This window comes from Nycticebus coucang, chromosome 1 (genome assembly GCF_027406575.1).
Source record: "Nycticebus coucang isolate mNycCou1 chromosome 1, mNycCou1.pri, whole genome shotgun sequence".
NCBI classification, from domain to species: domain Eukaryota; kingdom Metazoa; phylum Chordata; class Mammalia; order Primates; family Lorisidae; genus Nycticebus; species Nycticebus coucang.
Genome location: NC_069780.1, coordinates 166,681,239 through 166,708,906, shown reverse-complemented (window position 1 = coordinate 166,708,906; position 27,668 = coordinate 166,681,239). Strand labels below are relative to the sequence as shown.

Below are 27,668 nucleotides of genomic sequence, written 5' to 3'. Positions count from 1 at the left end.
GTGCCCTATGGAGAGTGGGGAGATATGGCTCCTAGGAGGGGGATTCTGTGTGCTGCTCTGCTGCCTAAGGAGCTTGAGAAACAGATCTATGCTGGACTTTCAAAAAATTTATATGAAACATTTCTAAAGGTGGGGCCGAGGTGTTTATAGTTTTTCCAAACCTTCTTAGGTGATTCTACGGTATTGTGTACCCATGGTTGAGAATTACTGTTCTAGAAGGAGAGAGAAAGCAAATACGCATTTACCCAAACATAGAGGGAAAAGTGTCTACCACAACTCACATATTTTAGAATACCTCAACTATGTTTAAAATTGCTTCAGGAGAAAGAAGAAGATGAAAATGAACTAACGTTGGGACAAATGTTAAAACTTGTGTTTCAATAAAGAAGCTCCTTTCTGTGAGGAGCTGATAATTACTGATAATTACGGGGAGCAAGTGTCATGGCAGCAGTGAAATAGGAGAGCAGGCTTCTTCTAAAAGAACACCGGGTAATGTACGGTCCTTCGGTCTTCTGGTTCAATCAGACGGAGAAAATCAGACAGCGACCTTAGGGCTAGAAAGAGAACAGTCCAGAAGACTTCTTGAATTCAATAAGTGAATAAGGATTATTTTCCAAGTTTCATCTAGAACAATATCAAAGTTTTCAGTAACTGTAAAAAGTTAGTCCAAGAAAGATGTAATTATCCTTTGCTCTAATGTTTATACATTTTGACCTTCAGATAGCGCAATAGATATTTACCTTGTGCCTACTATGTGCTGGACACTACGCTAGGTTCTGGGACTTAGTGCTGAGCAAGGCAGACATGATCTGTGCTCTCAGGAAGAGTAACCTTTGGCAGAGAAAGCAGATAGCAAGCAAATTGTTACAAATAATAAGTTAAACAACACTGAGTGTGTTAAATGTTTCAAAGGAAAGTGGTAAGCATTAGAAAGTATAGAAATAAAGTCTAGCTCATCTAGAATAGAGATCCTGTCTGTATAAACGTCACGTAAATCAGTGGATGTACTTAAAAAAAAAAATAACCTCTTTAAAAAAAAAACTTCACGTTATGAGAAATTCCAAAGATGTGGTACAAATTTGGGGGAATTAACACATAAAAATATACTAAATTCACCTAAAGTGGGGGAGGGAAGATTTTATTTTTATTTTTTCACTAAAATTATTATTATTTTTTAATCGTTTGGGAGTGAGGGTACAAAGAATTAGTTTACACTGATTGTAGTTGTTAGGTAAAGTCCCTCTTATAATTGTGTCCCCCCACCAAGAGGTGTGACATACACCATAACCACCGTCCTCCTCCCTCCTCCCTTCTCCCTAATCCCTCATTCCCCTACCTCGCCCATTGTATTAGATTATCTACTGCCTTCATGTTAGAATTGAGTACATTGGATTCTTGTTTCTCCATTCTTGTAGTACTTTACTAAGGAAGAATGGATTCCACCTCCATCCAAGTTAATACAAAAGATGTAAAGTCTCCATCTTTTTTAATGGCTGAATAGTGTTCCATGGTATACATATATCACAGCTTGTTATACAAGAATTTAAAACATTTAGATAGACACGGAATTAGTACTATCCACATCTTTATTTTTCCCTCAAAAATTCGGACTAAGAGGTGCTCATTATACATGGCAAAATACAGTACATAAAACTAAACATGACTTTTCCTATAATATTCCACTATTATAATTTCTGTATTCACTTTCAACTTTTTAACCCTCCTTCAGTCAGCATATGTGTCACTGTAGGCACTGATAGGCCCTAGAGATGTATAGAAGACTTAGACATTGTCTGTGCTCTACAAGAACCTCACTTATTCACACTTATGTCTCCCTGGGCCTTAAAATTCAGAGTTCTACGTTACTTTTTATTTGTTGCCATTGATAAACACTTATTGGGCACTGGCTAAGGTATCACCAAAGTTATGTTTTTCTTTAGCAGGAAATTATATGCCAAACAAATTTCTTCTTTCCTTCTTGTCAGAAAGCCACCAAAGTGTGAATAAATAGTGTAGGTATTTTTGTTGTTTGCTTTTTCAAATTTCTTTTTATTTATTTATTTATTTTTATGAAATCATAGCTGTATACATTAGTATGATCATGGGGCACCATACACTTGGTTCATAGATCATTTGACACATTTTCATCACACTAGTTAACATAGCTTTTGTAGCATTTTCTTAGTTATTTTGCTAAGACCTTTACATTCCACATTTACTAGGATTTCTTAAGGTCCTTTTGGGTTAATTAGGCTACATAATATCAATAAATATTTAAGTGTGTCTGAGAAAGTGCATCTATTTACAGGAAGTTTTGTTGGGTATTTTTATTGTGAAAATAACTTTATTCTTACTTCTTAAAGACAAGAAAGCAACGTTGTTTTGAAACGTAGATAAGGTAAGGTCAAATGATAGTGATATTTTCCTCCTCACTTTTGCCACTTCAGCCGCAGGAGTTTCTGAACCATGAAGCCTGCCATCTTCCCTCCATCCCATTTTTTCCCCTTAGAACTCTGTGGCTTGAATATCTAGCAATTTAGATAACTTTTATATATGTCTTATACTATTCTCAAAAAGGAGATGCAAAGGGATGTATATGGAAGTCTAGTTTGTTTATATTGAGTTTTGGTATTACTAAAACTACTTAAAACTTAATTGGCTACATTTTTAGGAGCAGATTTAGGTTTATAAAAACATTGAGCAGAAAGAGTCCCCACCCTAAGAAACTATTTATGTTTTGCAATAGTGTGTTATACGTGTTACAGTTGACGAACCAACATTGATAGATAATTAAGTACATAATTGGCGTTAGTTTTCATGCTTTGTGTTGTAGTTTTATGGGTTTGTTAAATGTGCAATGTCATCTATCCACCCTTACAATATACAGAAAAGTTCCCTGCTCTAAATATCACCCAAGTTCTACCTCATTCTCCCTATTCCCCCAAACCACTGGAACTGGAACTCTGGTCTTTTCGCTCTTCCAATCCTTTTGCCTTTTCCAGAATGTCATATTGTTGGAGTCATATAATATGTAGACTTTTCAGACTGGCTTCTTTCACTTGGTAATATGCACCTAAGATTCCTCCATGCTTTCTTATGGTTTGATAGTCTGTTTATTTTTAGCGCTGAATAATAATCCATTATATGGATGTATTATGGTTTGCTTATTTATTCACCTACTGAAAGATGCTTTGGGTGCTTCTAGTTTTTGGCAATTATGAGTAAAGCCTCTATAAACATTGGTGTACAGGTTTTTGTATAGACTTAAGTTTACAACACATTTGGGTAAATATCTAAGAACATGATTACTGAATTATATGGTAAGACTGTTTATAAAAAAGTGTCAAAATGTCTTTCAAACTGGCAGGCAATAAATGATGGGGTTTTTTACTCACGTCCTTGTCAGAATTTGATACTGTTAGTGTTTTGGATTTTAGCCATTCTAATACGTGGATAGTGGTATTTAGTTGTTTTTATTTGCAATTCTCTAATGATGTATTCCCTTAAGCATCTATTCATACGCTTATTTGTCATAAAAGACAAATTTTCTGTGTATTTTCTCTTCTTTCTTTCTTCTTTTTTTTTTTCTTGAGACAGAATCTCACTATGTCGCCCTTGGTAGAGTGCCGTGGCATCACAGCAACCTCAAACTCTTGGGCTCAAGCGATTCTCTTGCCCTCAGCTTCACAAGTAGCTGGGACTACAGGTGCCCGCCACAACATCTGGCTATTTTTTGGTTGCAGTTGTCATTGTTGTTTGGCAGGCCCGGGCTAGATTAGAACCTGCCAGCTCCAGTGCATGTGGCTGGCACTCTAGCTGCTGAGCTACAAGCGCTGAGCCTGTGTATTTTCTTTTTTTTTTTTTTTTATTTTTGTAATCAAATTTATTTAAATTACATTAACATGTTGAATTTTTAATATTTATGTCCAAGACTCTCTTTTGTAGAGGGACTCAAAATCCCCCAATGTCAAGCCTTTTTTTTTTGCAGTTTTTGGCTGGGGCTGGGTTTGAACCCGCCACCTCCGGTATATGGGGTCGGCGCCCTACTCCCTTGAGCCATAGGCGCCACCCCCAATGTCAAGCTTTGAAAATTAATTCTTGTCCCCAAGAATGTGTTAAAGTCATTATTCTATAATCAATAGAAGTGCAAGTATGTATAAAACAAGGATAAAAACATGGCCATTATTGGCTCAGTACCTGTAGCTCAGCAGCTAGGGTGCTAGCCACATATACTGGAGCTGGCAAGTTCGAACCCAGCCCGGACCTGCCAAACAACCATGACAACTACAACCAAAAACCAGCTGGGTGTTGTGGTGGGTGCGTGTAGTCCCAGCTACCTGGGAGACTGAGGCAAGAGAATCGTTCCAGACCAGGGGTTTCTGTTAGATAATGACTTTTTTTTTTTTTTTTTAGACAAAGTCTCACTATGTTGCCTGTGTATTTTCTTTGTGAGGTGTCTGTTCACATCTTTGGCCCATTTTTAAATTGTTTTCTTATTTTTAAAAGTTCTTTGAATATTTTGGATGTAAATCCTTTGTCAGATATTTCCTTTGCTAATATTTTTCTCTATAGTCTGTGGCTTATCTTTTCATTCTCTTAATGTGCCTTTTACAAATTTTTCTCCCATGGACTGTGATTCTGGTGTTGTAACTAAAAACTCATTGCTAAACCCAAGATCACCTAGATCTTCTCTTTTCTACAAGTTTTAGAATTTTGTGCTTTAAGTCTATGATCAATTTTGAGTTAATTTTTGTGAAAGGTCAGTGTCCATACTCATATTCTTGCATGTGGATGTTCCAGCACTATTTATTGAAAAGACTATCTTTTCTCCTTTGAATTGCCATTGATCCTTTGTCAAAGATCTACTGGCAACATTTATATGTGTCTGTATCTGGGAACTCTATTCTATTACCCTGATCTGTTTATTCTTCACCATTTTCACCAGGCCTTAATTATCAGCTGTATAGCAAGACTTAAATTAGGTAGTATTAGTCTCCTTTGTTTTTTCAGCATTATGTTTACTCTTCTGGGTGTTTTGCCTCTCTCTATAAACTTTGGAATTAGTTTGTCAATATCCACAAAATAACTTGCTTAGATTTTAATGGGATTGCATTGAATCTATAGATCAAGTTGGGAAGAATGAACTTTTAAAAATTGTTTCAGGTTAATTGAGGGTACAAAGCATTAGGTTACAATGTTTGCATTTCTTAGGTAAAGTCCCTCTTATAATTGTGTCCTGCCCCCAAGAGGTGTGCCATACACCTTAGCATTGTGCCCATTAAGTGGAAGCATACACCCATCTCCCTCCCTCCTCCCCTCCCCCTCATTTCTCCACCCCCTACCTTAAATTGATTTGCGTTTTTTCTCTTATGTGGGTGTATGTTAGATCATCTACTCACTTCATATTAGAATTGAGCACATTGGATTCTTGCTTCTCCATTCTTTTGATACTTTACTAAGAAGAATGTGGTCCGACTCCCCCAGGTTAATACAAAAAATGTAAAGTATTAATGGTATGTAAGATGTAAAGAGCTGAATAATAGTCCATGGTATACATATACTACAGCTTGGTAATCCATTCCTAGGTTGCTGGGAATTTAGGCAAGAATGAACATCTTGATGATATTGAGTTTCCTGTCCATGAACATGATCTATTTATTTAGTTTTGTTCTTTCTTTTATCAGAAGTTCATAGTTCTCGTATAGACCTTGTACAGATGTTGTTAGATTTATACTTACATATTTCTTTTGGGGGGATGCTAATATAGATGTTATTGTGATTTTAATTTCAAATTACAAATGTCTATTGTTGCTACTACACATATAGGAAAGTGATCGAGTTTCGTTTCCTGTAAATTATTAGTTCCAGGAGTTATTTTGTCAATTTTTTTTTGGACTTTCTACATAGACAAATTGTCCATGAACAAAGAGTTTTATTATTTACCTTCCCAACCTGTATGTCTTTTCTTTCTTTTTCTTGTCTTACTGTATTAGCTAGGACTAATGTAAATTGAGTTATGTATTTAAATTTCAAGTCCAAATGCTCATGTTATTTATTTATTTTTTGTTGAGACAGATTCCCACCCTATGCCCTGAGCAGAGTGCAATGCCGCCATAGCTCACTGCAACCTCAGACTCAGGCTGTGGACATCCCACTGCCTCAGCCTCCGGAAGCCACTGGGATTACAGGTGCTCGCTGCAGTGCCCGGCTGGGTTTTTCATTTTTTTTTAGGAGTTGGGATCTCACTGTCGCTCAAGCAATTCTCCCTCCTCAGCCTCCCACAGTGCTGGGATTACAGGCGTGAGTCACCATGCCCAGCCAAATGCTCATTTTTTATATATTAAGAAAGCAATTTATTCTCTGTTTTCTTGATTAGTCTGGCTGGAATTTTACCAAATTTATTAATCTTTTCAAAGACCTGGCATTCAGTTTTGATTTTCTCTACTCTTTTCTCCTTTTTAACTTTCTTGGTTTCTGATCTAATTTTTTCAATGTTTTGTAATGAAGGGACTACTTCCCCTCTTCTAAAAATATTTAAATATTTTTTAATCAACCCATAAAAATTGTACATATTTATGAGGTACAGTATCTTTCAATACATATGTAATTACTTTTGTTTGAATAATAAACATAAGAAAAAGCAATGTGGAACCCTAAAGTAGATATATTTAATTTATCTTAAAACATTTCTTCTGTAATATCTGCTAACAAATTTATAAGGAACAAAGACCCCCTACGTCTACTTTCAAATGAAGTAAAATGTATATATAATCAGCAAAATTCTTAACTTGTAGAAATGTTTATTTCATGCAAAGCTACATAATTTCCTATATTTTAACAACTAATCAAATAAACATTTCAAAACTTTCATTACATCACAATAATTTAAAATACTACAAAGGACCTGCAAGTCAATGAGTCTATAAAAACCCAACTGAGAGAACATTATGCACAGATAAAGCTAACTTACTGACAGTAGCACTCTGTAGCTTTGTCCAAATACACATTTGAAAATGTAGTGAGAATGTGCAAAGAAAAAACAGTTAAATCTACAACCCACTGGTCAGACAGGAAAACATGTGTCATTACATATTAGGTTCTAACGGCTGATTAAAGATAAATTTGGCATCATGCACCAAAAATGAACATAGTTAACATTTCAAAAAATTATGATCAGATGCACATTTGAAAAGATTAATCTTCTATTTCACCCAATTAACTGAATCAGATAAAGGCAAAATAACAAGCACTTTTGATACACTTTGCTTGAGTACTGGTGTATATAAAAAGATACTGCAGAGACACAGGAGTATTTCAAATTCACGTAAGACTACATATTGTCCTAAGGAAATGGCTCTGGGCAGAACTTATTTCAGAAAGATTTTCAAACTATTTAAAAGCAATACTATAATTAGTTACATACAAAAACATTTATAAAAATTAAATACCAGGAAGTAACAACATCAACATTAGATCTCTTTTGTGTTTTTCAATGCTATAATTTATAAATATATATTATTATAGTAATTTAAAAGACAGGCCCACATATTCTATGCCTTCTAAAATGAGAAAAATCTTTTAAGTTATTTTCAAAATATGAACAAAAAAATCCATTGGATTGCTTTTAAAAAATAAATACACAGTCTCTCCCCTACAACTTGATATACTATGTAGGGAAGATGCTAGCAAGCATTCTTTTGAGAAATTATAGCTCCAAATGAGTAGGTTGATACAATTTATGTCAATATCAACTCTAAATGGTGTTATACAGTCAGATTAATAAATTATGACTTTACCCCATATACGTCTGTCATCATAAACCATTATTTCTACTCTTTTGTGCCAAGTATAGTAAAATTCTTTTACAATACAAAATGATTTGAGATCAAGATAACCACAAAAGAAAATATTTTCATTGAAAAAAATTTAATTTTCCCCTAGGAACACATAAAAAACAAATGTCTTTCAGGATATCGATGTGAAGAGGAACATGCCCATAGTCTTACTCGATTAACAGATTTTAAAATTACAGCAAGGGCTCTATCAACCTCAGTGGAAAAATCTCTTGAAAATGGAAATAAAATTTTAGTTAGACCAAGGTGAGCATGGAAGGGACTGGAGGTGAGAAGGAAGACCCGGCAGCACTAGTGCCTGTTGGAGAAATGGCTCACAGGGTTAGGTTTCTAGAGTCGGGAAAAGTGGGAAAAGGGAACACACTGCCTGGGCAGGAAAAGTGCCTTGCACAGAGGGAAATTCACATTTTAGAAGGGCCTCTTCTTCTTATATTGCCCAACTCTGCTGAGAAAAATTTTGATGATGCTTGTTATTTACTAATGCCTTTTTGTAAAAAGGGGTCTCAACATTCTTAATGTTTTGGATCTTCTTATAATCATATTTTTTAGAAGTCCATCTTTATGCAAAAACATGACACTGAAAAATGATTCATTTTACTGAAATGCCTTCTTAGTGAACTAAAACACACTGACCCAGCATACTTCACATGTACATTGAGATGTTGCTTAGCTGTTGAGCAAAATCTATTTGACTACTTTAGGTAAATTACTACTATTTCAAAGTAGTGCAGGAGTGTCCAGTCTGTGGTCTGCTGGCTCCACACTGATTCTGTGTGGACTTTTTTTGTTTATCTGTGGTGTTGGATATTGCAAAAAGTATGCCCACAGCTCATCAGCTTTCCTTAGTGTTTATGTATTTAATGGGTGGCCAAAGACAACTCTTATCCTTTCAATGTGTGTCAGAGAAAAAAGAAATGTTGGCCACCCCTGAAGTGGTGGGATCTGTAGTTGGAACTAGTTCCTTTTGAGTATACTACCCATCGAAAACAACTGTGCAGATAAAAGAAAACCTGTCAGCACATTAAAAATCATACTGTAAAAGAGAGGCCCCAGGAAGGAAGAAAGGTTTAAAAGGAGAGAGAAAATAAGAAAAGAAATGAAAGACAAAACCTTAAATCCAATCTTAATACAGTCCACTGTATTTTGCAGATTCAAGTATATTAAAGTATTTCAAGGGCAGGTTTTGTCTCTTAGTGCAAATATACTTATTCTCGTGATTTTCAGGCATGGTCCATTCAAATCACAAGTATGAAACTCACAAAACATACTGAGCAATGTAAATAAGAGACCTTATTTTTCTCAATATACTATCAAGAATATTCCCTAGTCTTACTTATTAAAGCAATATAAAATGAGGTTATTGAACATAAATTGAATTCCTTCATTACTATGATAAAATATACTCTAAAAGACCACACATGTTGACTTTCCTATCCATATTTAATTATCCATATTTAATTTGGGTACATATTCAGCTTAAATTTCAGAACTAATAATCTAATTAAGCAGTAGAGTCCCAAACAAATGTACTAGCAACATTTCTTTTTGAATGTTTGGACTGTGAATTCTCTGATCTATTCTTTACAAAGGGAAAAGGGAAAACCCTTGAAATTTTTGACTCAGCTCTTACCACTGCTGTAAAATGAGGGTCTCTTATGTGATGAAATTATTTTAAAGCCCTTGTATTCATCTGGTAAGAGAGCAAATTTTAATAATTAAAGTTATACTTTATTTCTTTTTTTATAAAAATGCTCTATTGATAATAGCAAATTATTAAAGTAGTAAAAAAGTTAATTAATAACAGAAATGATTCATGAAATTAATGGATTACTGTTACTTTCTGCAATAGTTATTCTAAATTATTGGCCTGCTGAATATCCTTACCTAACAACTATTTAAAAAGTAATTTAGAAAATTTAGATGAGATATTATCTTGCAAGAAAGGCATCAAAAAATAATTGTCAGATATAATTCTTCAAGAAATGTACTTTGCATGCAAAGTGTGTGACCTTAGTAATAATATTTTGCAGTAGATGTTATTACATTTTGATAATCTTCTCAAAACAGAAAAATTGCTTGTAACTACTAGTTTTTTACACAAGGAGACTTAACAAATATTAACTTAGTTCCCCAGCAATAAACTCAGTTTTCAAGGGTGAAATCATTACCTTCTGAAGTCAAATTTACCCAGCAAAATAACCTTTCTATATGATTATATACAAAATCCTGTAAGACAAATTTTGTTTAAAAGATTAAATACTCTGAATGATTCTAACAACCAAGTATTATTTTTAAAATAACTCAAAAGTTATAAAAGGATCTATAGTGTTTGTGAAGTATGTGTTTACATATACATATACTTCAATTATTATAACCATAAAAATTTAACAACAAAGGAAAGTGGTAATGTTTCCTTACCCATTTCTACCAATTTATCTTAGAGTATTCTAAAAACTAGTTATAAAAGTAACTGGATAGTTTCTTCCCTTTTTCTGCTTCTACTTCAACAATAGCATCTGAGTTTCATGAAAAAACCTGATGAGACACACCTTACTTAGGAAAATATTCCAAAGTAAACCCAAAGACTAAATAAAAACACTATTTTCACAGAACTTTTCATGAATTAGTCCAAAAACAGTTTATGCACTGGGGATCTCATCACTATAATAATAACAAACGGGACCCTTTTCTGGGAAGATCATTTCCCCGATCTAGTATCTTCAGGTACCACTATGAGAAACAGCACAACTAATAACTTGTTTTGTCCTCTTAAACTCCAATACATAACATCATCTCAACTCCCTCACAACACTTTGTGAGGTAGGTAGGTCAGTAGAGTAAGTAAATAGCAAGTATCATCTTCATTCTGCAAATGAAGAAACGGAGGCACTGAAAGGTTGTGATTTGCCCAAGGTATTCAGTCAGTCAATCATGAAATTACAGTTGCATTATCTCTGCTCCTGGCCTATTCTATGCTCTTTGACCATATTTCACAATAAAAAGTTGTGTGTGTGTGTGTGTGTGTCCCCTCAAATGAGTTTTTATATGAACTTGAACTGAGAGCAAATCTATCTACTGATAATTATTTTATAGAGAATCTAATCTCAAAGATCATAGAAACTCAAAGATCAAAAAAAAAAATTATGTGTTTTTTTTTTTGGTTAATTAAGATGATACACTATTCCTTTCACTACCTGCATAGAACTGTGTCTTTTAAAAATTTACATGATGATACTCATTAGAGAGGGAAATAAAAATTTTAAATTTATAATACAAGGAAAAATTGCCTTCAAGGAGCATATAATCATATTGTCAAAGTAACCATACAATTCATCTTCAACCTGGGATATTTGAGGATGAAAATGAGCACTACGAATATTTACACACTATACTGGGCAAGCTCAAGTATGGTCACCCACTGCGGCATAAATCTAAGAGCTGCACGTATTTCACAAATATAAAAAACACTCCCTGCAAGCATGTTGTACTCAACCATGTGCAGCGGTGATTTAAAATATAATACCTAATTTGGCTTAAATACAAAGGTTAATCACATTTTAAGTGTCAGTACTAACAATAAATGGACTTGGCTTTTTACCTTTAAATAACCAATTTTTTTTTTTAACCAAAAAGTATAACCAGGTACCTGAAAATATCAGAGAATATTGTGGAACTCTTTGGCTACTAAACAAAAAAAAAACAAAACTATTTCCCATTAATGCTTAAGATTTATCCTTGAATGGCATGATTAACACTTAAGTCTTTTCTAAAATGAAAATCTTTTACAAAGCAATACCAAATGCATAAGCAAGCCCAGTTACTACAAAGACTGTAACAATAATGTATCATCTGGTTTTAATAAACATGCCAAAGACACTAACACCTATCATGAAGTATAATCTTAATAATACATGCAAACCCCCCACTAATTTGCAAACAGATTTGAAATGCACTTTTTACATTCAATTATGTCTGGTAAGTAAGCCCGTTTTAAGACACGGATTTTACGAATATAGTTATTACTTGAGGTTTGCGTTCATTTGTATTTCTTTGGGAAATACAGGTTGGACTTTTTTTTAAATAACAAAAATGTAAATCACAAAAATAAAACTGTATAATATTATTTAGTATGACTTATGGCTTCCTTGAACCTTTAAAACAACTCCTCTGAAAAAAACTTAATTTGAAACAAACTGCTCTACATATTCTCAACATATTCTCATCTTTATCATGGATTAAATTCTTCCATTGTAACTGTACTTCTAAGGCAGATGCTTAGGGAATGGTATGTAATAAATTTTTTTAGAAAAGATAATATTCTATTCAATGAGCAATAAACTATTATTACTATAATGTAATTAATTTTCAGTGCTGTTTTTGTTATCCTGACATGTTTCACTGAAAGTAGAGAGGAACTCCTAGGTACATAGAATGTTCATAAAGACTGAATTGATTTGTTGACATTGGTTAGTTTGTTCCCCAAATTTTTTCAGGTATTAAACATCATCAAATATTCCGACGTTAGACATTGAGAGATATCGTCCACCAGGCTGATATCTAAAAGGTGAACATAAAGAAATGATCAATCAGTAATAATAAAGGAGGAAAGAAAAACAAGAACACAATGAAAAGTAGCTACATAATTTGTAAGCACTGTGAAATCTATTCAGTAGCTGAAAGCAGAAACTTACCCTCCAAGGAAACTATCTGAAAGGACTTAATTTAGAGCCTAGAATACATGCATGACATCATAAGGGATATACAAAGAAAAGGAAAGATTTAAGACACATCTGGGAGATTAATCAATTTAATAACTAATCCTGATTGGTGAACATAAATAGAGTATTTCAAGTTTTTTGCTATTTATAGTCAATACTATAGTAAACATCTATAGTATTCATGTATAGGATATTTTGCTTTTGTTTAATTATTTCCTGATAGCACAGGGGCTAAAGGCACACACTCCATAGTCAGAGTACTAGGCTGTTTTGAATGCCTGACTTGCCATTTGTAAGTTGGGTGACTCCAGTCAATTTACTGAGCCTCTCTGGGTTGAAATCCAATTGGACTGCAACCATATAACATGATGCTGTTGTTAAGTGCTTAGAATAATGTCTGGCATCCAAACATGGCTATGCACAATTACTAACTGTAATAAATTTTGTAAATGGGACAGTCAGAAACAGGTATATATTAATAAACATTGTTATGATTCTTTGCTATGTATTTCAATTCTTTCATATTTGTAATGCCATTACTACTGAGAATTCTAATTTCAATTACTACTATTGGATGCTATACTTTATTTTAAATATAAAAGTATTATAAGGTACAAAAATGTATCAAAAGTTACTTAATATACTTACTTCAAGTAAATATGAACATTTTCTCTTACTTTATTACTCACTTGTTTACTTTTACCTTATTGCTGTTTTCAACCTTGTCAAGTCGACCTGTTATTAAAATTTCAGAGGAATGCTAGAGCCATAATGACACAGCCAGAACATACCTTCTTGATTCAGGTTCAAGAGGATCATCAGTGAATGTTTCTGCATTAAAATCCAAAGGTTCTGCATCTTGGAGAAGTTCTATTCGGTCCCTTTCTGTCCTGTTATTAGCCCTGGTATATTTGGACACTGCTGCAAAGGAAGAAAACAAAATTCTGCTTCCCTATTATCTTTTAATTGACAGGTCACCAGTCTATGGACTTACAGAAAGAAAAATCAAGATTGTAAGGAATCTGAATTTTGACTGTGGAAACAAAAAACATAACTATGTGGTTCCTTAAAAATTGGATTAAAATGAACAATAGTGTAATAGAAAACATGAAGGAAAAGTTTTCCAGCTTTGTAGCTAATTTAAGCTCAGAAGCAGATGTAGTGCAATGACATAATTAGCATAATTCAGAATTAAGATTTAACTGTGATATCATAATAGTGAAATTCTCCATTATCAAATGAAGTTTCAGTTGGTTTCACAGTGAATCTCATTTGCTGGCTAGGACTTTAAGGTATAATCAACTCAAGCTCTTCAGGAAAGGCTTTCTTCCCATGAAGCAAGAGTCTGGCAGCACTTGCTGCCCCTTGACAGAAGTAAAATGCAAGTTTTGTCATCACTTTGAAATTTTCTAGTAGCTACATTTAAATGTGAAAAGAAACAGGTGAAAGTAATTTTAATATACTATATTTAATTTGACCAAATATGTCCAAAATATTATCATTTTTCAACATGGGGCACCAGCCATGTTGCAATGTTCAACAGCTACATTTGGCTCACAGTTATCATTCTGGTCAATACAGATCAGAAGATTAACTTTCCCTTCTCTATGTGGACAAGGATTTCTTCATAAACAACCTAAATTCTCATAATGTTGTTTTGAGCAGTCCAAATAGCTTTAAAACGACTTTACGATATAGTTCTTTTTCTTTTTTTTTTTGAGACAGAGTCTTCCTATGTTGCCCTTGGTAGAGTGCTATGGCGTCACAGCTCACAGCAACCTCAAACTCTTGGGCTTAAGCAATTCTCTTGTGGCAGCCTCCCAAGTAGCTAGGACAACAGGTGCCTACTGCAACGCCTGGCTATTTTTTTGTGCAGTTGTTTAGCTGTCCTGGGACAGGTTCGAACCCACCACCCTTGGTGTATGTGGCTGGCACTATAACCACTGTGCTACAGGCGCCAAGCCTATGATATAGTTCTTTTGGAAAAGTTAAGGCAAGACAATTCTATCATATTTACATTTTTGTCACCTTGGACTCTGCCCTAAATGCAAGTCTTATAATCTTTTCTCTCATTCATTCATTCAGTCAATATCAATTACCCACTGTATATGGGGATCTCTCTAACTCATCATCCTAAGCCTTCATAACTCTTCTTCTCTTAACCATTCTCCCATATTCCCAGATATTTCTTTGTAAAATTCCACTCTGTGGTAAGCAAGCAACCAAATCTCTTTACAAAATCCTCCATTTCCTAGCTTTAACTAAAGTAAAGGTGTCCAACCTGCAGCTTGCAGGCCACATGCAGATTATCTGAGGACTATTTTGCTTACCTGTGGTGTTGGATATTGCAAAACTTATGTACAAACATTGTCTTTTGCTCATCAGCTTTCATTAGTGTTGTGTATTTAATGTGTGGCCCAATACAACTCTTATTCTTCCAATGTGTGGCAGAGAAAAAAAGGTTGGATGCCCCTAAAAGCTTTAGCACTTTAATTAAATCTTATGCTTTTCCCCACATTGAAATCTTACCGTTAGCACAAAATCCAAACTTTGGAGCATAACACTATCTGTTCCCCAACTATCTCTGTGGCTTCCCCTCTTACAAACCTTCTTATGTTGAGACTCTAGCTGCACCTAGACAAACAGGCACCTCCATGGAGAGTCTCTCCTGCCACAATGTCCTACACTTGCTCTCCCCTCTGATTAAAACACCCTTCACCTGGCTAAGCACTATTCGTTCCTAAGTACTCAGATCAATACTTATCATGGAAATATTTTTTTATTATAAAATTCTTTCCCAAGATAGAACTCTTTTTCCATTCCCAAGCTGAGTTTCCTCAGCATCAGATGTGCATTCTTCTGTCATAGCTCTCATGACAAGTGTACAATATTATAAATATTTCATTAAGTATTTCAAATGTTTCCATTTCGCTCTTTTGTATAATTTCCAACTCTGCTGAAATTCCTCCTGATCTGTTCATGTACACTGGCCAAGCTTTCCATTAGATATTTTAACATACCGATTGGTTATTTTTAAGTGACTACACTGTCTGATAATTCTAACACTTGAGCCATCTCTAGGTCTGTTGGCTATTTTATGTTTTGAAAATGGTTTACATTTTATTACTTTCTTGTACATCTCATAGTTTTTGGCTAACTGACAGACATTGTGTAAAAGAAGAGGTGGAGATAAGTAATAGTTATGCCCAGAAAGGGCCTGCCTCTTCTATTAGATCACCAGTGTTGGGGGACTGAATCAATCTAAAGTATACTTGATCTGTGTTTGGACTTTGTTGTTGGGTTAGTTCCCTTACATTCCGACATATTTCACATTTATCCAGTGATTAACTGCTATTACCTTGTTTAGTAGGACCTCAAGTGGCAGATGGTTTCCCTCCATATTTTTTTCCCCATCCTCAGATTAGCTGTGCCTGAGTGCACATGCCATGGGGGGTGTCCCTCTCCATGTCTCTACTCTTCTCCCAACAGTAGACTACTGTTGCTTGGTCACTACAAAACCTGTAGTTGGGTGTGAGAGGTTGCTCAATTTTCCTGCTCCACTCTCAGTCTTAGGCAGGTTCTTCTGCACTGAAGCCTTAGTGGGGTTCTCTCCCCAAACTGACATCTCTCTCAAAGACAAACAACCTCTGCCTTCTAGTCAGTGAAAGGTCCTCTCCAGAGACCTGATGTCATGTGAGTATATTTTTTATAATTAGTAAAGATGAACATTTTCTTTACATTCAGCTTTTCTAAAGTAGGGTCAATGATATGGGAAAGTTTCCTAAGCCACCCTGGGAAGTGATGGCTTCTACTCACTCAATTATGAGCATACTAAGGACAAGAAATGTATCCTTCTCGTATCATTGCATACTTGAGAATATGCCTCACATACAGGGTGTCCATAAAGTTCGTTTGCAATTTTAAATTGCACACTATTTTAAATTGTACACAAACTTTTTGGCTACCCTGTATATGGGTCAGTTGATAAATTATTATAAAACAATTGAATAACCTATATCTACAAATAAAAATGTACAGAACAACATCAAGTAAATAGTAGAAATAAATATTTGCCTAGAACATGCCTGGGGTAAGTGCTTAAATTATTTAGGTTAATAGACTTATTCATTTGACATCCCAGTTTCTCCTTTCCCTGTCAGAATAGACATGTGAATTTCCCCTTCCTTCTATACACTAAGGAATGTGAGAAAGGAAGGTTAATGCAAATGCACATTTACAGTTCTATAAAGGCATTTCTGGATGAGTATCCTAACTTTCAGTTGCTATACAAGCAAGCATAAGAAGAAAATTCCTAAGCAAACTAGAAAATAAACTACTTACATCGGTTAGTATTAATATCTGAGAAGTTTAACTCTTTTGGATCAGTATGAACATTTCTGTTCCTAGTGGAATCCTCTCTATTGTGTCCATAGCGTTCTTTCCATTCCTAAGAAAGAACATAAATGAATACACAACAGAAGAACAGAAAGTAATTCACCAATGTCAACAGGTTATATATGCGGAATAACACAATGTAATTATTTTTCATCAGAAATTTATTAAGTAATCAGTACAATTATCATAGTACCTTTAAAAGCCATAGGTCAATGTTTTTATCTTTATGTGTAACATCGCAGTCTACTGCACTTTCAGTAAACTGTGGAAGTTAGAAATTCATACAGAAGGGTGAGATCTACCTCTAGTAACTTCCACTCAGGTTCTACTTATGCATTCTGATAAAAGAACAGATCTTTCCTTTACATGACATACACTAAGACACTCAAAGGCAGCTATCAAGTCTCCTGTTAGTCTTCACTTTGCTAATATAGATACACCCAGTTGTTAAACTTCCGTGGTAATATTTTGACTAAGTTTTTCTCAATTTTTAACTGAGGTTAATTTGCCTCAGCAAGTGTCGAATTGAAGAAAAACTGGAAAGGAATAAAATTAATGTCATATTACAAAAAAAAAAAATAACAATTTTAAAGCAATCAAAACAACTTTAATGCCAAGACTCCGTGAATTCATTCACTTGACAAGTGTCCACTGAGCATCTACCTTATGCAAGAAGCTGCTTGATGCCTGACACAAATGAAGAACTTTATTAGTAGTGTCTTTTACAACAGGTCTGACAGGATACCTAGCATGTGTATCTGAAAGTATTAAAATTCACTTTTAAAAAAATATATCTTGTGCTATTTTCCCATTGTTCTCTGTCTTGAGCAAATTATTCCAAATTAGGATTCATAAGATATTTCACATGAATGTTTAGGTTATAGAAATACTGTACTTACCCTTCTTCGATTTTCACCTTCTTCTTGCCTTTGCCTTTTTCTCTTCTCTAGAAACAGAAAAAATGTCTCAAATTTGGTATAATATAGTACAACCAGACAAAGAATAAATGAAGTAAAAATATCAGGCTATGACTAATATTTCTTTTAAATTAATACAAAATCAAATATAATAGGTAATTATTAAGAAGAATTAAGAGGTCATCTTGCCCATTAAGTCTACTTTCTCTGTTTTTGTCGGAGATGGTCCTGAAGTCTTTGTAATTCTGGTGGATATAGAGTTCTCTCTCACAATGACCTGAAATTTCTCTGTAACTTCTATTCTCCTTTAGTCCTATATTCTAAATTAATTTCATACTTCTTTTCTTTCCATGTAAGAGTATTTTCCCTTGTTACTCTCTTCAGGTTATAAACACAATGTTTTTCTGCTCTATGCTCTATAGACCCATGATTCTGGCTGTCCTTCTCTAAATACCTTCTAATTTATCAGTCTTATTCTTAAAAATCTTACATAGGACTAGATGTGATATATCACATGAACTCTAACGTGAGAGAATATATTTAGTTTTGTGATTTGATTCTAGTAGAGTGCCATGTAGGTTATTAATAACCATCACATTCTAAAAAAATACCCTTGGCTTGAATGAGATCCCATGTGGTGTCAAGCTAATGGTTCTTTAAATTAATGGGTTTTTTTGGTTTTGTTTTGTTTTTGAGACAGAGTCTCAAGCTGTCACCCTGGGTAGAATACCGTGGTGTCACAGCTCACAACAACCTCAAACTCTTCAGCTTAAGCAATACTCCTGCCTCCGCCTCCCAGGTAGCTGGGACTACAGGCACCCACACAACGCCCAGCTATTTTTGGTTGCAGTCGTCATTGTTGTTTAGCAGGCCCTGGCTGGGCTTGAACCCGCCACCCTTGGGTGCATGTGCCTAGCGCCCTACTCACTGAGCTACGGGCACCGCTGAATTAATGAGTTTTATAGTTGTATAGAGCTTAGCAAATATGTTTCAATAAAAACATGAAAACAACTTCAAGACCAGTCAAGTGAGTTATTTAGTTATAGACATATTAATAATTTATGCTTCAGAATTTCTTAAAAACAGATAAAGTATTAATGTTTTCAAATTATTTTTGTTAAGAAGGTTATATGTAGATTTTTAGCTAAAATGGGCATTATTAATTTATCATTTCCTTTTTTTTTTTTTTTTTTTGAGACAGGGTCTTGCTCTGTCTCCTAGGCTAGAGTGAAGTGATGTCATCATAGCTCACAGCAACCCCAAACTCCTGATATAAGTGATCCTCCTGTCTCAGCCTCCTAAGTAGATAGAGACTATGGTATGTGCTACCATGGTTGGCTAATTTTTCTATTTTTTGCTAGATGGGGTCTCTCACTCTTGCTCAGGCTAGTCTTGAGCTCCTGCCCTCAAGGAATTCTCCTACCTCAGCCACCCAAAATGTTAGGATTACAGGCATGAGCCATTGTATCTAGTCTTATAATTTCTTAAGATAGATTAAAAATTATTTACAAATTATACAAACATTTATTTTGTACTTTGAGTTTTAGCTATTAGCATTTTCTCTTCATTTTTTTAAAAAACAAATCTTACCTCGTCTGATTAATTCTTTTCCTTCATCAACTAGGTCTGATGTCATATCATTATCTCCCATGAACTGCTGGAAACCAAGCAGATTCAAACAACGGGTTCCCAAACTAATGAAGGTAGATTTTCAAGAAGACAAGCATTATTCACATTGTAAATATTTAGATAAATTGTTCTTTAGTGCTGTGAACTCATAGGAAGCCTACATGGTTATCATGTCAAATTACATATAGTTACAACTGTTGTTCTTCAAGAAATACTATTTATTTCTCTTTCTACGAAGTTTATGCTCAGTACTTTACTGTCTTAGGTATGCACTATATCCAGATTTCTGGCAGAAGTTAAAGGAGCTCAGGAAATTTTACCCCAAAATATGACTCTTTAGTATAAAAAGTACTTTAAATTAAAGGCCCTTAGAGATTAACAGACATTAGAAGAGGCTTTCCCTCTATCTACATAAAACCAGACCCACTGATAAAAGAACAATTGAGTTCCCTTCCCTTCTCTGATATCTCAATATTTTGTAGGAAGGAAGATCAAGAATACAACCAGACCTGGCACAACCCACTTAAAAAATAATCCGCGTCTCTGAGGTTAATTAAACTTCCAAAGAGAATCATTTACCAATCTGTTTCCCCCATCCATTCTTTCTCCCAAGTATCTATACATCTTCCCTAGTAGCAATCTACTGCCCCTAAACAGAATTACCTACATTCCTCATCTCCACTCCTCCCTCTAAAAATGAGGGTACACAAACTTCTGGACTCCTGTGGATACTGGGTTAAGTACTCTGTGATTCTACCTGTGCACAAGGTAAATAAGTCTCTTTCTCTTATTAATCTGCTTTATTGCACGTTGATCTTTCAGCAGCCCTTTGGGGGCAAGGAGGAAGTTTTCCTTCTCCTCCAGAAAGTAAAAAGTTAGGACATTAGCATGCCTTCAGAAAATAATTATACCAGGATGGTAAATGATAACTATAATATAAGAGCAATTTATTCTTATTTTAATATCTGAATAGCAGCTTTTATATTGAAATATACATTTAAAACCAGTATTTCCAAGTATAGAATATTCTGGTTTAAAAAGTTTTAATTATGCAAATTTATTTCTATGTTCGATTTTTTTTCCCTGAGAATTTTATTTAAATATCTTTTACTACACACTGTAAAAGTGATGACTATATCTTATCTGGGGCCTATCACCTTATATCTTATCTGTTATTTACTTTAAACCTGATTATTGTGCAAGACAAGAAAAGTCTAAAAATATGAAACTCAACAAAGGACATGATAAAGGAATAGGCAAGTTAATATTTGTTAAGATAACGATGCAGCTCTTTTTATTATATTAGTTCTCAAACTTTTTCAATGATGTACTCCTAATGGCAGAAGCCTGAAACACAAGCATGGAGGGGGAGGGAAAGGAAGACGAAGAAAAGGGAAAAGGAGACAGGTGGTGGTGATGGTGGGGGGGCAATGGCTGTGTGTGTCAGGAAGGGAAAAAAAGGCAATTAAAAGAAAGTGATGATCTCAATTTTACATTAAAAAGTGTGTAAATATCTGGCTACACATAATATATCAACTTGTTTTAATATAAAAGGGATGTTTATGTGAATTACTATTGAGTGAAAATGGGGTTTCAGGTAGATGATCATGTAAATTCTGTGACTTTTATGTGAATTACCATTGAGTGAAACTAGGGTTTCAGGTTGATGATAATATAAATTCTGTGACTTCAAACATTCTCTTACTGTCCTTATATCCTTGTGGGAATACTATACCCCAGGGTGTGAAACTCTGAACTAGTTCACCTGCTCTGAAATGATTTTATTTTTATCTAAATTGACAGGAATCAACTTCTGCTTACTGGGCAGATAAGTCTGAATACCAGTCTGAGTTTGGCTGTGTTGTTAACAGTTGAAATTTGACTAATTATGACAGCATTTCAAATGAAAATGGACCTGTAAAGTGAAGCTACCATTGAAGTGTTACTGAGGCACTGCTTCATCCATTTCCTTTCCTAATAGAATATTTATTATGTGAAATAATCTGAAAATTAAAGAGTACAGGTTGGGCATAGTAGCTCACACCTATAATCCTAGCACCTCTGGAGGGTGAGGCCAGAGGATCTCTTGAACTCAGGAGTTTGAGACCAGCCTGAGCAAGAGTGAGACCCAGTCACGACTAAAAATAGAAAAACTAGTCAAGTGTTGTGGAAGATGCCTACAGTCCAGCTACTAGAGAGGCTGCAGCAAGAGGATCACCTGAGCCCAACAGATTGAGGTTGCTGGGATAGGGTGACAGAGTGAAATTCTGTGGCTCAGTCGGTAAGGTGCCGGCCCCATATACCGAGGGTGGCGGGTTCAAACCCGGACCTGGCCAAACTGCAACAAAAAAATAGCCAGGTGTTGTGGCGAGCGCCTGTAGTCCCAGCTACTTGGGAGGCTGAGGCAAGAGAATCGCTTAAGCCCAGGAGTTGGAGGTTGCTGTGAGCTGTGTGATACCATGGCACTCTACCAAGGGCCATAAAGTGAAACTCTGTCTCTATAAAAAAAAAAAAAAAAAATTAAGGAGTACAATCTTTTCTTAATTAAAATGGAGTTTATCTTGATTAACTCTGGATATACTTTTAAGTTTATTTAATATTTTATAGTTGACAAAACACTAATCCACCTCATATCACTTTGATACAAATAATAATCTAATAAGCAGCAAGAAATGTTAATATTCCTGGCACAGCACCCATAGCTTATTGGTTAGGGCCACATACACCAGAGCTAGAGGGTTCCAACCCTGAGCCTACAAAACAATGACAATTACAACAAAAAAATAGCCAGGCATTGTAGCAGGTACCTGTAGTCCCAGCTACTTAGGAGGCTAAGCAAGAGTATCGCTTAAGCCCAAGAGCTGGAGGATGCTGTGAGCTGTGATGCCACAGCACTCTACTGACAGTGTAACATATTATTTATATACCACAAGCTCTTAATTTTCCATTAGTGGCTTTATAAACTTTTAAAATGAATAAACATATAATTTCTCATAGGAAATTAAATTAACCTAAAATACAGGTATTATTTTTTAAATGGGTTGTGCCAGGTCTAGTTGTATTCTTGGTCTTCTTTCTTGCAATATATTGAGATAACAGGGAGGAAAAGGGAAGTCATTTTTTTTTCTTTTTTTAGTAGATCTGGTTTTATGAAGATAGAGAGAAAGCCTCTTCTAATGTCTATTAATCTCTAAGGGCCTTTAATTTATTCTTTATACTAAGATGTCATATTTTGGGGTGAAATCTCCTGAACTTAGACTCCTAATACATCATTTTCATACTATACATGTTACTGTCTTTTCCACATTAAAACACTCCAAGTATTAGATTTGCTATCAGTTCATATTATAATATCATTTTCACTTAAAATCTTTTGGCCATTTTGCTTATTGAAAGGTTAAATATATTTTTCAAAATTCAATAGAAAATTTACTTTAAACAATATCTGTTTACTCAATATCCTAATATTAGTATATATTGTTTGTAATAACCAGATAATGGCATTGGAAGATTTAAATAAAAAGCATGTCAATGAAACTTATTTTTGTTAGAAAAGTAAATGATTGACATTAAAAAAAAAAGGTTTCTGGGACTTCCAGTTCCAAAATGGTGGTGTAGTGGCAAGCTGGCTTCACTCTTTCCCCCTCAAAAAACAAAACCAAATCTACAGCACTGGGATCTATACCAGCAACAACAGAGAGCTCAAGTATGAAGATAAGACAGTTCTGCATGGCCTGGAGTAGCAGAAAAACTCCATGGAGGTGGTAGGAGAATCAGAATTCAACATCTATGACACTATTCTCCCCCATACTGCCTACCACCAAACACATAGAGTATCTCCCCTCAACTCATGTTTTCTACAATTAAAAACAGGAAATTAATCAGCTTCCCCGTCTTCTTGGGTTCCATGGTGGGAGACCTGTCCTAGGCTTAATTCTAACTACCTGAAGGGAGAAATATCCCTACAGACAGACAGAGATAATGTGGGAGGTGGGACTACCATCCCCAGCCTCAAAACTCTTCTCTGTAATTTGGCCAAAGGAGATGCCAATTCACAGTGTCTACTCGGCAGCACCATACTGTAGCAGGTATGTTCTTCAGGACCATCTTCAGGTCCTCTGGTCCTGAATCCCTAGCCAGCCTTCCCACACTTCCAGGATAATGCCCCTGGAAATTCCGCCATGTGGGAAAGGCAGTGCTCAAATGATTTAGTACAGCAGAGATGAACCTGTGCTTAAGGCACCATGGAGGGCCTAAAAGGAGACAGTGGCCTGTAAGATTTGCTAAGAAAATACAGGTATATTCAGTAAAAAACAAAACAAGCCAGAGAGAGAAAACAGGAATAAGTAATCCTTCAGTGCAAAGATACAGATGAATAACCACCCACAAGAAACAATAGCACACAGGGAACAATGGCATTCCCAGAAGAACAAAGCTAAAATTCAGTGCCTGACCCCAATAAGATGGCAGTTTGTGAGCTCTCTGATCAAGAATTCAAAATAGTAGTTTTAAGGAAACTCAGTGATCTCCAAGATAACACACAGAAAAGCAATTCAGAAATTACAGAAATTTCATCAGAAGACTAAAATAATGAAAAATCAAAGAGAAATCCTGAAACTGAGAAATACCTTTGCTGAATGAAGAACTCTTTAGAGGCTTTCAACCCAGAATAAACTAAGCAGAGAAAAGAATCAGCAACCTCTAAGACTGTCTATTTGAAAATACAGTCAGAGGAGAAAATTTTTTTTAAAAGAACCAAGATTGCCTATAAGATATAGGAAATTACTTTCAAGACCAAATTGAAGAATTACTGGTGCTCAAGAGGGAGCTGAGCAAAAGCAAGGGATAGAAAGCTTATTCAAAGAAATAACAGCAGAAAACTTTCCAAAACATAAAAAAGATAAAAACAGCCCGCAATAGGAAGGTCTTAGAACACCAAACACATTTAACCCAAGTAAGACTATCCCATGGCACAGTGAAAATACAACACACCAACATCTAAGGAATTCAGTAAAAGCATTACTAAGAGGGAAGTGCATAGCAATAAACACCTACAGGATTACAGGCTCATGACTGTCATCCTGGCACTCTGGGAGGCTGGTGTGGGTGGATTGTTTTTGAGGCCAGCATGAGAAAGAGTGAGACCCAATCCCTACTAAAAATAGAAAAACTAGCCAGGGGTGGTGGCACATGACTATAGTCCCAGCTGCTCAGGAGGATGGCTTGAGCCCAGGACATTGAGGTTGCCATGAGCTATGACATCATAGCACTCTAGCCTGGATTCACAGTGAGACTCTGCCTCAGGGGGGAAAAAAAATTTAGACAGACTTCAAATAAACAACTCTATAATAAACCAACAAGGGACTAGAAAAGCAAAAACAAACCAAATCTAAAATTGATAGAAGGAAAAAAATAATAAATACCATAGCAGAAATAAATGAAATTGATACTAAAAAAACAGATTAAGAGCAATGACACAAAAAGTTGTTTTTTAAAAAAGACAAACAAAATTATCCAATCTTCAGCTAGAATAACTAAGGAAAAAAAGAGCAAAGACCCAAATAAATGAAATCAGAAACTAAAAAACAGACATAACAACTGAGACCACAGGAATACAAAGAATCATTAAAAGTTTCTATTCTTTTACAAACGATTATACTCCAACAAATTAGAAAACCTAGAAGGAATAAATAAATTCCTGGACATAAATAACCTCCCAAAATTGAACCATAAAAATACAGAAAACCTCAAACAAACCATTAACAATTAATGATATCCAAGCTATAATAAAAAATTTCCCACCAAAGAGAAGTCCGGCGCTTGATGGCTTTACTATTGAATTTTACCAAACATTTAAGGAAGAACTAATAGCAATTCTAATTAAAGTCTTCATAAAAATTAAACAGGAGGGAGTATTTCCAAACTCATTCTACGAGGCCAACATTACATTGATACCAAAATCAAACTTTTTATCAATAAGATAGGCAATAACAGATCCTGGCAAGAAGAAGAGAAAAGGGAACTCTTGTACACTGTTGGTCGGCATATAAATTACCACAGCCACTGTGCAGAACTATAAGGAGAGTCCTCAAACAACAAAAAGTAGAACTACTATAGGATCTAGCAGTTCTACTATTTGATATATATTCAAAAGAAAGGAAATGAATATATCAAAGAGAAATGTGCTGTCCTCTGTTTACTGCAGTATTATTCACATGAACCAAAATATGGAATCAACTTAAGTGCCTATCCATGGATAGATGCATAACGAAAATGTGGTGAATATACACTATGGAATATTATTCAGCCAGAACTAACAATGAAATCCTGTCCTTGGCAGCAACATGGATGAAACTGGAGGCCATTACGTTCAATCAATTAAGCCAAGCACAGAAGAACAAATACTTCATGTTCTCAATCATATACGGATCACATGAAGATAAAAAGTAGATTGGTGATTATCAGAGGCCAGAATGTGGAGAGAAATGAAGGGGAAAAAAAAAAAAGAATAGAAATGTATTTATTAAAAAAAAAAAATCTATGAAAATCTGAATTATAAAAAAACTCAAAAAGATGTATTTGAAAATGTAGTATAGCAGGACCTCTGTGTGTTAGCCACCCAAGGGACTGTAACAAACTGGTCAACATACAGAGGTGGTCAACATAAGGAACTAGGGCTACTGTACTGATGTATACCTACTGACATGTGGTACACGTCAACTAAGTCAACTTAGGGAGGTGGTCATGTAGGAAGGTGATAAACTATGGAGGTTCTACTGTACTTGTGTTGTGTCATGGCACACATAAGCACTGAAAGAGGGCAGAACATAGGATGAGGACACCTGACATGGGGAAGTCAGGAATATAGGGTGCTAGAAGCCAAGCACATCTGTCCTTTAACTCCTTTTGAATCACAGCTCTGTCAAGTTTCTACCATTCTAATTCCATAAGAAAGAGTAACTCATTTACTTTCTAAAACTAGGAGAATATTTTTCTTCTAGCCCTGTGTCTACTGTGTGAATACAATCGCTCCTCATCTGACCCTTTGTGTTAGTCATGGTCTGAAGCATCTAGAAACCCAACAATGGTTATGAGAAAAGCCCTAAGACTAATTTATAACCTTAGAAAGAAACTGTATATGATTTTTTTGCCAGGACTTAGAATTAACATTCTGTAATTAATCCTATCACTTTGTAGCCTAAATAAAATAATATTATATTCTGTAATAGAATAGAATATCTTCTCTTTTCTTTAAAATCTTTAGAAGGAGAAACTGACCTGATCATTTAAGCACTTCCTTGAAACTATCTCCTGTTTCCCCAGAGCTACAATAAAACAAACAACTGAAACCCAACAAGTAAATATTTAAAAGAGCTTTAATAAGAAAGAATATCCAGATCCAACTAAGCGTATAGGAAGAATAAAGTTTCTTACCTAAAATAAGTAGCAATGCAGAGAATTACCACCAACATAGGATAATATATATAGAATCCATCTGCAATAAAGGATAAAACTTTCATGGAACCCATAATCTAAAGAGCAAGAAAAAGGTGAGTTAAACCGGCATAGTTCTGTATTATTCACTCCTTTCCATCATTAGAAAACTTGCTCACAAGCTATTATATCAATACACTTGAACTTTTCAAAGTGAAAACACAAAGTACTAAATAGACTAATTTTTAAAAATTTGCTTTTTATTAAGTTTTCTTCTAAGGAAAATTAATATTTTATAAATTTACTCAAAATTATCACTATATTAAGACTACAACTATAAAAATTAATATCATTTTTGATCATGTATTTTGATACTGCTCAGCTAGACAAACTATATAAACCAAAAATACATTTTTTTTATAATAAAAGAAGCAAAATCATTTTTACCCAGTCATTAAGTAATACATATACAACTTTTAAAAGAAGATTTTACTAGTAATCTCACAGAACTTTTCTGCCAGCATTAAAAGAAGTGTCACAATAACGCCGTCTCTTATAGACGCGGAACCTAAAGACCTCTCTTTTCTGACCATACTTACCGATGTGTAAGCTGTTGGCTGAGTATTCTGGTGAGAAATAGATGAATCCATATGTGTCAAACCCAGGAAATTAAGACATAAAGGAGGAGTCAAACGGCAAAATAACCTGCAGTAAATATTTTA

The 27,668-nt window shown here is 34.9% G+C and overlaps 1 protein-coding gene across 2 annotated transcripts in view; it reads right to left on the bottom strand.

Annotated features, from left to right (window-relative positions):
• Window positions 1-6,783: 6,783 nt before the first annotated feature.
• LMBRD2 (LMBR1 domain containing 2) overlaps window positions 6,784-27,668 on the bottom strand; it is a 47,824-nt gene continuing 26,939 nt past the window's right edge. Inside the window, exons 12-18 of one of the 2 annotated variants that reach the window (XM_053592223.1) lie at window positions 27,546-27,651; window positions 26,947-27,044; window positions 19,474-19,577; window positions 17,866-17,912; window positions 16,913-17,018; window positions 13,363-13,492; window positions 6,784-12,410 (exon numbers count right to left, since the gene is read on the bottom strand). In XM_053592223.1, the coding sequence (XP_053448198.1) occupies window positions 12,350-12,410; window positions 13,363-13,492; window positions 16,913-17,018; window positions 17,866-17,912; window positions 19,474-19,577; window positions 26,947-27,044; window positions 27,546-27,651 (652 nt within the window). In that variant the 3' untranslated portion in view covers window positions 6,784-12,349. The remainder of the gene's footprint in view (window positions 12,411-13,362; window positions 13,493-16,912; window positions 17,019-17,865; window positions 17,913-19,473; window positions 19,578-26,946; window positions 27,045-27,545; window positions 27,652-27,668) is intronic. The other variant, XM_053592224.1, reaches the window with a different exon arrangement.